This window comes from Mauremys reevesii, linkage group 22, assembly GCF_016161935.1.
Source record: "Mauremys reevesii isolate NIE-2019 linkage group 22, ASM1616193v1, whole genome shotgun sequence".
In the NCBI taxonomy this organism is placed as follows: Eukaryota; Metazoa; Chordata; order Testudines; family Geoemydidae; genus Mauremys; species Mauremys reevesii.
The window spans coordinates 22,193,849-22,203,297 of NC_052644.1; the positions used below are offsets into that span (position 1 = coordinate 22,193,849).

The 9,449-nt window shown below is 65.2% G+C and overlaps 1 protein-coding gene across 1 annotated transcript; it reads right to left on the reverse strand.

The window, feature by feature from the left end:
- Positions 1-1,165: 1,165 nt before the first annotated feature.
- RRAS (RAS related) lies at positions 1,166-5,238 on the reverse strand. Its single transcript, XM_039510162.1, has 6 exons — positions 5,040-5,238; positions 4,339-4,426; positions 3,823-3,925; positions 3,500-3,608; positions 2,537-2,655; positions 1,166-2,132 (listed from the first exon to the last, which is right to left on the reverse strand). The coding sequence occupies exons 1-6, from the start codon at positions 5,139-5,141 to the stop codon at positions 2,045-2,047; spliced, it is 609 nt and encodes a 202-aa protein (XP_039366096.1). The 5' UTR covers positions 5,142-5,238; the 3' UTR covers positions 1,166-2,044.
- Between the last annotated feature and the right edge of the window lie 4,211 nt (positions 5,239-9,449).

The window sequence follows — 9,449 nt, forward strand, 5'->3', positions numbered from 1 at the left end:
AAAATTTGTTCTCTGACCCCTTTCTGCCTGGGGGGAGAGAGGGGGGGCTCCTCTCCTCACACCCTATTTGCCCCCCCCCCTTTGGGCTCAATTGTTGCTGGCGCTGGGATATTCTGTGCCACCCCCAAAGCTCTGCCCAAACCAGCTCCCTTCTCCCCCGGCCGGGAGGGATTCCAGCACCCCGGTGGGGGGGGGGGAATTTGGGGTGATTCCCCTCCACATCCAGCGCCCCGGTGTCTGTGGTGCCCTGGGGAGGGGGCTGTGGCCATTGACGGGGGGGCCCCAGGAGGGGGCACAGCCAGGACCCCCCAATACCAGACCCCATGCTAAAGCACTAACCTATTTGTGGGGGGGACTCCAGAGCTGGCCAGACTCCAGGTACCCCAAAGCGTGGGGAGCTGGGAGCCCCCCCCACCCCAGAGCTAACCCTTTGGTCTAAGGCCCCCCCAATCCCGCCGCCCCCCCTTTTTTACGCTGTGTACTCTGTGTCCGTGGGTTTTGCGGCCGGGAATGTGGTCTGTATGGATGTTCCGATATATTTTTATTGTTTAGTCGCGTCTCCGTCTGGTTTTCTCGCCCCCCCCCGATCCCGCGTGCACCCCCCCGTCCTGCTGCCTTATTGGGGGGGGGAGCGTTCCCAGCACCCAGCCACCACTCAGCCAAACTCCGCTCTGGAAGGAGCCCCCCCTCCCTGCACCCCACGATCAGCGGGCGGGCGGGAGAGAAGGCGGGGGGATTTTGGAGACATTGCAGCCAGCTTCCATCGGCAAAGAGCACCCCCCCCCCCAGCATTACTGAGGGGCATGGACAGATGCACCCTAAAATGGGCAGGTTCCAGCTTCCCCACCCCAGGCTGGATGGGAGCTAGCCCCCTCCCCCCCCAAAGGCCAATGTCCCTTCACCCACCCAGTTCCCTGGCCTGGGGCCAGATGGGAGCCGGCGCCCCCCCAGGGGCCACAGCAGAACCCAGGAGTCCAGGTGCTGGGTTGAGGCCCCCAATTGGTCTCAGCCTCCCACCCAAGCACCTTGGGGCTTTTATTCCAACCCCCATCCCCACTGGGGGGGCTAGCGAGGGGGGGTCTTGCACTCAGCGTGCCCTCCCCTTGTCCTAAGCCCCCTCAGAGGGGCAGCCCCCACCCCCCCAATAATGACGCTGACGCCACCCTGGCTTTAAGGCACTTTAATGCAACCTGCGCTTGGTGGGGGAGGGGCTGTGGTATTTACAGAGGGGGGGGGACACCCCCCACCCCAGCAGCCAAACCTGCTCCTAGCTCCCTACTACTGGGGGGGGGGGGGGCTAGGGGTAGAACCCTCCCTGCCCCCCATTGCCCCTCCCTGCTGCATCTTACCCAGACTAGTCTGTTTGCCCCCCCATCCCCTTGGGGGGGGGAGATGAGCTGTGACCCCCCCCCCCAAAGCAGTGCATAGAAATAGCAGTGAGGTAACTAGCCACGTTTATACAGAACCCCCTGCCCCAGCCCCAATCCTCCTGCAGGATCGGGCTACAGAATGCAGCGTGTGTGTCCCCCCCCCCGGACACCGGGGTCCCCCCCCAATAAAGCTTTGTTTTGCATAGAAAAGACCAACCTTTCGGAAGGAGCCTGGCCCATTGGGGAACCCTCCCCCCTCCTTGTGTGTGTGTGGGGGGCAGCACCTCCACCATGATCCGTCCCCCTTAACAGGGGTCTCACGTTTCTCCTTTCCCCAACTGAAATGGGGCCTGGCTTTGGGCCCCTGCCCCCCATACAATTGGGGGGGCACTTGGACTGAGACCCCACAAACTCTCCAGCCACAGGCTGTCGACTGTCATGGGGTCCCACCCTGTTACCCCCTGACCCCGTCATGCAGGGTGACCACTGCCCAACCCCTACGGACCAGGGGGGAGCCACCCCCTTGCTCTGTCCCCCCAAATATCACCTGGGCTCCCCCATCCTCTGCCTGCCCTATTTATATATATGTACAAACACCTATGGACTATCCCCCCCCCCCCGTCTTGCACAGCTGGGTGAGTGTTGGGGGGGCCGAGATTGTGGGGGGCCCCATGTCACAGGATGCAGCAGGGGCAGCCGCTGGACTCTTTAGTTGTGGGGTGCACAGTAGGAGCAGGGGGGGTCTCCAGCTCCTGGAACCTCCTGCAAGAGAGAAGGGGGGAGACACTTAGGAACAGAGCCCAAACGGGGGGCAGGGTTGCCCCTCCTGGGGGGTACTGGGAGGGGAACTGCTGTTTTGGGGGTATCCCTGAGGGAGTCAAACCCCATGTTACCACAGTGGGGGACATGCCCCATGGGGAGGGAGGGGGCTGATGGTTCCCCAGGGAATTCTCTGAGAGTTAAGTGGGGGGGGGCATCGGGGGGGCCTGAACCCCCTTTGGAGGGATCTCATGGGAAGTTTGTTAGGAATCTACCCCCATGGGGGGAAAATACCACCCCACTGTGGAGGTCTCCCTGGTGAGACATCCTGCAGGTTACACTCCCCTATTTTACGGGGTGCCTTGGGGGAATGGGGGCTTCGGGGGGGGTCAGAGCCCCCCCAATACCTGATGGCCCGGACGACCTCATGGAAGGACTCATCTACGTTGAGGCGGATCTTGGCCGAGGCCTCCATGTAGGGGATGCGATTCTCCTGGGCGAAGGCCAGCGCCTCCTCCTTGGGCACCTGGGGGGTGGGGGAGGGGGTTATAAGCAGCTCTATTCAGTTGGTAGGGGTGGGGGACAAGCTGGGCACCTCTCAAAACCCCAGGGCATCCAGGGGACCCAGGCATCCGGGCTTCAGAAACCCCATGCCACCGGAGACAGCGGCACTTCCTGTCCAGGCACCGTCCAAGATGGCCACCGACAGAGCGCGAGTGGCGCACGGGGCGGAACTTCCTGTCTCGGCACCGTCCAAGATGGCCACCGACAGAGCGCGAGTGGCCCATGGGGCGGAACTTCCTGTTTCGGCACCATCCAAGATGATGGCCACCGACAGAGCGCAAGTGGCCCATGGGGCGGAACTTCCTGTCCAGGCACTGTCCAAGATGGCCACCGACAGAGCACGAGTGGCCCATGGGGCGGGATTTCCTGTCCAGGCACCGTCCAAGATGGCCACCGACAGAGCGCGAGTGGCCCATGGGGCGGAACTCCCTGTCTGGGCACTGGCCAAGATGGCCACTGACAGAGCGCGAGTGGCCCATGGGACGGGACTTCCTGTCTGGGCACTGGCCAAGATGGCCACCGACAGAGTGCGAGTGGCCCATGGGGCGGGACTTCCTATCTCGGCACTGTCCAAGATGGCCACCGACAGAGCACGAGTGGCCCATGGGGCGGAACTTCCTGTCTCGGCACCGTCCAAGATGGCCACCGACAGAGCGCGAGTGGCCCATGGGGCGGAACTTCCTGTCTCGGCACTGTCCAAGATGGCCACCATAGCTCGAGCCCAGTGGCCCTTGGGGCCCCATCAGGACACCCCCGTGTGGGCGGAGCCCAGAGACCCCACCTGGCCCCGGCCCCGCCCCCCTCACCTGGCGCTGCAGGTCCAGGTCAGCCTTGTTGCCCACGAGGATCATGGGAAAGTCGTCCCGGTCTTTGACCCGCAGGATCTGGGTGTGGAACTTGCTGATCTCGGTGAAGCTGCAGGGGGACGAGATGGAGAGCGGATGCGGGGGGCTGCTGGAGGGGGGTCCTCACCGGCACGTGGGGGGCAGAGGATGCTGTGGTTGGGGAGCAGGGATTGGAGGGTGGGGGGCTGCCGTGACCCAGGCCCCCGGGGGTGAGGGGATCTCAAGGGAGGGGTACAGGGTGGCTGCCGTAGTGGGGGGGGGTCTCAGTGTGGGAGGGGCCTTACCTGCCGCGGTCATTGATGGCGTAGATGAGCAGGAACCCCTCCCCCGTGCGCATGTACTGCTCCCGCATGGCCCCGAACTCCTCCTGCCCGGCTGTGTCCAGGACTGTGGGGCAGAGACGGGGGGCAGGGGGTTAGCTCTCCCCACAGCCTCAGGGCCAGGGCTCCTCGCCCTCCCAGAGCCGGGGAGAGAACCCAGGAGTCCTGGCTCCCAGCCCCCTGCTCTAACCACTAGACCCCACTCCCCTCCCAGAGCCGGGGAGAGAACCCAGGAGTCCTGGCTCCCAGCCCCCCCTGCTCTGACCACTAGACCCCACTCCCCTCCCAGAGCCAGGGAGAGAACCCAGGAGTCCTGGCTCCCAGCCCCCCCGTCCTGTTGCCCACCCATAGAAATTCCTCCCACCTCTGAAGCCTCCCCCATAGCAGGGGCAGGTGGGTCCCTGGGCTCGGCCCCTCTGTCCTGGCTGGGTCAGGGCTCCCCCGAAGCTGGGCGCCAGCCAGCCCCCCCCCCCCACTCACTGTCCAGCCGGGTCGGGGTCCCATCGATGGTGCAAATCTTCGTGTAGGAGTCCTCGATGGTGGGGTCATAGTCCGAGACAAAGTACGACTGGAGGGGAGGGGGAAGGGGGGGGTTACAGCCCCTATTAGAACCCAGGCGTCCGGGCTCCCTCCCCCCGGCTCTGACCACTAGACCCCACTCCCCTCCCAGAGCCGGGGAGAGAACCCAGGAGTCCTGGCTCCCAGCCCCCCCCCCGGTCCCCGTTCAGTTCTTGAGAAGAGAAGATTTGGTGGAACGTGGAACAAGCGGCTGCTCCTGCCCCCCCCGGGGCCCCCACCCCCCAGTCCTGCGCCCCCGCCCCCATCCGCCCAGGCCTGTCCCGGGCAGCGGGAGGGGTGGGGCGGCTCCCTCCCTCCCGGCCCCAAATTCCTGCTGCGCGCCCCGCCCTGAGCTACGGCGGCGGGGGGGGAGGAAACAGGAATGTCCTCTCCCCCCCCCGGCTCCCTGCCCCCCCAGACACGCTCCCCCCTCGCAGGCCGGGCACCCCCACCTCCAGGCCAGCCCACCGACGCAGCCCCCCTCCTGCCCCCTTGAGCCAGGACCCCCAAATCCCGGGATTCCCCACAGCCTGAACTTTTCCAGGGACGAAACTTTGCCGCCCCGGGAAGGGGGGGATCCCGGCCGGAGGGGAGCCCCCCCTGCCGCCCCGGCCCCCCCGTACCTGAATGAACTGGATGGTCAGGGCGCTCTTCCCCACGCCGCCCCCTCCCACCACCACCAGCTTGTATTTCTCCTGGGGGGCGCCCGGCTCTTTGGGGGCCATGACTGGGGGGCTGCGCCCCCTGGGGGGGAGTTTGCAACCCGTGGGGGGTCACCCCACCCCGCCCCCTCCGCGACCGGCCCGGCGATGCGCTGGAGTCCCCAGAATATGGCTGGCTATTCCCCCCCCCCTCCGGCTACCCCCCCTCCAGACCTGGGCGGGGTCCTGCTTTATGCTAATCTATGCTAATGAGGCGCTCGCATAGTCATGAGGCGCCGGGCGATTCACAAAAATCCACTTCCCTATATGGCGCGCGGGCGAGATGTAAGGGGGGAGCAGCCCCCCCCCCGCGCACAGTGCACCCCCCCTCCACTCCTCTAAACCCGGGGCTGGGAGCCAGGACTCCTGGGTTCCATCCCCAGCTGGGGGGGGGAGTGGGGCCTAGTGGGTAGGAGGGGCTGGCAGCCAGGACTCCTGGGTTCCATCCCCAGCTCTGGGGGGAGGGGAGGGGGGCCTAGTGGGTAAGGGGCGCTGGGAGCCAGGACTCCTGGTTTCTCTCCCGGGCTCCGGGTGGGGGTGTCTAGTGGGTAAGGGGGGCTGGCAGCCAGGACTCCTGGGTTCTGTCCCTGTGCGATTGTCCCTCTTTCCCCCTCTGCATCATCGACCCCCATCCAGACCCCCCCCCCTTAGCCCCACATATCCCTGTGCAGGGGGGGCGGGTTACAGCCCAGGCACAAGGACCCAGCGGAGCTGGGGGGGCCATGACCTCACTACATTCCTTTCATATGGTGTGTTGAGGAAGTCGACTCAGTTCCCCCCTCCCCCTCCGGGCACCGCCCCCACCCTCCCGCAGCCCTCCCCTTCCCGGAGCCTGGAGGGGGATGGGCAGCCGAACAGAGCTGTTGGGGGGCTGGGTAGGAAACTGCCTGCCCATTCCCCCCCCACCGCAGTCCTAGGGATTGGGGGGAGGGTCAGGCTGGAGTCAGGGACCCCCTCCAAGCTCTGTGGCCCCTTGGTCAGGGGGAACCCCCACAATAGGGCCAAAAAGAAGCCTGGGGGAGAGAACCCAGGATTCCTGGTTCCAAGCCCACCCCCCTGCTCTAGCCACCAGCCCCCACTCCCCTCCCAGAGCCCGGGAGAGAACCCAGGAGTCCTGGCTCCTAGCCCCCCTGCTCTAGCCACTAGCCACCACTCCCCTCCCAGAGCCGGGGAGAACCCAGGAGTCCTGCTTCAACTCCCCAAGGAAAATGGGGTTCAGGGCAGTGGAGGGCTGTGGTTAGGGTGTTTCCCAGGGAAGAGACTTGGGGCTTTTCGGGCTGAGTTTTGGGAGTCTGAGGCTTGGGGTGTGGGGGGACTGGGACTGGATGGGGCTGGGGTTTGGGGCTACAGGAGCCTGGGAGGTTCCAGGACTTGGCCTTTTGGGGGGAGGGGGTTCAGACCCCTAACACCAGTGGAGGTGCAGGTCTGTTATAACCAGGGGGATGGGGGTGGCTGGAGTGGGTGTGGATGGGTAACCCCTGGTCCCTCCTCTCTCTGATTCCCCCCCAATCCAGGACCCCCACATCACTGAGCCCCCATGGGGGCCAGGTCAAGCTGGGAGCATTAATCCCTCCCCCAGCCCCTCCCTGGCTCCATCATCCCTGCCCACCACACCTGCCTCTCTCCCCCCTCCCAGCTGCTGCTGAGTCCCCACTTGAGGGGGTGATGCCCACGCCTGACCTGCCCCCCTCTTTCTCCTGGGCTCCCCCTCCCAGTGATAGTCTCCCATTGGGTCTCCTGGGGTGTGGGGGGAACAGGAACGGAGCTAGGAACCTGCTGCTCCTGCTTTGGCTCCAGCACTCCCAAGGGGGGGATTGGTGCCCACACTGGAGTCCCAGGGACGGGGGGCTGGATGCTAACGGCAGACAAAGTCCCACGCTCCGTCCATCCCCGTGAGGGGCCGGGTTCTCCTGTGCTCTGGGCCGCAGCCCCTTGGGTAGCTGCTGTAGCCAAACGCAGGGGGCTGGGCTCCATGGAGGGGCCAGGAGGGGCCTGGGTGATACGGGCGGGGGCAGTCAGGGGGGCTCATGGGGCTATGTGGTTATCCAGCCCCCCCCATCTGCACCTGGCATTCTCCATTCCCCCCTCCCCATCTGCACCCAGCATGCTCCTCCATCCCCCTGTCCACACACAGCCCCCTCCAGCCCCCCCATATGCTCCCAGCACCCTCCAGCCCCCCCTCCCCATCCACACCCTCCACCCTCCATCCCTCCCTCCCTCATGCCGCCCGCCCCCCTGCATAGCGCAGGCCAGAGGCCCCGCAGCTCCCCTCGGGAGGCCCTGGCAGGATGAGGCTGTTTCGGGGGATGACGAGGGCTTGTCACGGCATGAGGTCTTGGGGGATAGTGTCAAGCTAGGATGACCTCAGGGTGTGACATCACAAGGGGGTGGTGTCACAGTGTGAGGATCGGTGCAAAGTCACAAGAAATGTTGTTGACATTGTGATGATGTCATGGGGTGAGGTCACAGGGCGATGACCTCATAAGACCGAGGCCCTGTGGGCATGTACCATGGTGGGTGGATGTCACTGTGAGATGATGTCATAATGTCGGGGATGCCATCACAGTAGGGTCTTGGGAGGATGATGCCCCAGCGTGGCAAGGGGGGGTTGATGACATGATGAGGTGGAATCCCAGGGGATGATGTCTCAGGAAGATGATGTCGCAGTAGGCAAGGGGGGTGATGACATCAGGGGGTGGAGTCCCAGGGGATGATGTCATGGCAGGGGATGACATCACAGCAGTGTCTCAGGAAGATGATGTCGCAGTAGGCAAGGGGGGGTGATGACATCAGGGGCGGAGTCCCAGGGGATGATGTCATGGCGGGGGGATGACATCACAGCAGTGTCTCAGGAAGATGATGTCGCAGTAGGCAAGGGGGGTGACGACATCAGGGGGTGGAGTCCCAGGGGATGATGTGACCACGGATGATGTAATGGTGGGATAGGATGACATCACAGCAGCGTCTTGAGGATGATGTCACAGCGCTGGGCCATGGCAGTCTAACGTCACGACGCTGCGATGACGTCACGGCTCCAGACGGACTCCCGCATGCTACAACCGCTAAAACTACCAGTCCCATGATGCACCGGGCGCTCCCGCAAGGCATGGTGGGATCGGTCTCCCCGCCGCCGCCGCTCAGCCCAGTCTCTCCCAGGCTGCCCCGCGGCAGGGCGGCGCGAAGCTCCCTGGGACACGTAGTCCCGGCCCGCGGGGAGGGGGAGGGGAAGCGCGGCGGGCGGCCGCGGAGCCTGATGGGAAAGGCAGGCGCCGGGCCCCTGAGTCACGGTGGGGGGTGCGGACTACACGTCCCGGCATGCCCCGCGCGGCGGGGGGAGCGGGCTGGGCGGCGGGCGGGCCGCGGGGCATGCCGGGAGCGGTAGTTCCCCTCCCCCCCGCCAGAAGGGGCGGACTCCATCTCCCGTCGGCCCCCGCGGCGCCGCAGCGGCCGAGCCGGAGCCGGAGCCGAGCGGGGAGCGGAGTAAGATGGCGGCGGCCGCGGCGGCCGGGCCGGGGCAGAGGCGCCCATTGTCCTAGGGGAGGGGCGGGGCGGGGCCGGGCCCGCGCGCAGGTAACCGGGGGAGGGCTACATGGGGATGGGGGTGCGGTGTGAGGGAGGGGGTTGTATGGGGGGGGTGGATCTAGGGGGCAGGAAGGGGGTAGTGGATATAGTGGGGGTGTGGGGAGGGGTTACATGGGGAATGGGGGTGGATATGGGGGTGCAGTGTGGGGAGGGGTTGTATGGGGTGGATCTAGGGGCAGGAAGGGGGTAGTGGATATAGTGGGGTGCGGTGTGAGGAGGGGTTGTATGGGGTGCTGGATCTAGGGGCAGGAAGGGGTAGTGGATATAGTGGAGGTGTGGGAAGGGGTTGTATGGCGGAATAGGAGTGGATATAGTGGGGTGCGGTGTGGGGAGGGGTATGGGGGTGCAGGAAGGGGGTAGCGGATATAGTGGGGAGGGGTGGATATAGTGGGGTGCGGTGGGGAGGGTTGTATGGGGTGCTGGATATAGGGGCAGGAAGGGGGTGGATATAGTGGAGGTGTGGGAAGGGGGTTGTATGGCGGAATGGGGGTGGATATAGTGGGAGTGCGGTGTGGGGAGGGTTGTATGTTTGGGGGTAGTAGTGGATATAGTTGGGGATGGGAAGGGGGTGCAGTGTCGGGAAGGGGTTATGTGTGTGTGGTGGATATAGCATGGGGGCAGGAAGGGAGGAGGTTGTAGGGGCCTTGGGGTGGTGGTGGATATAGCATGGGAAAGGGAAGGGGGCAGTGTGGAGGAGGGGTTATATGGGGGTATGTAAGGGGTGCAGTGTAGGTGGAGAGGAGGGGGTAC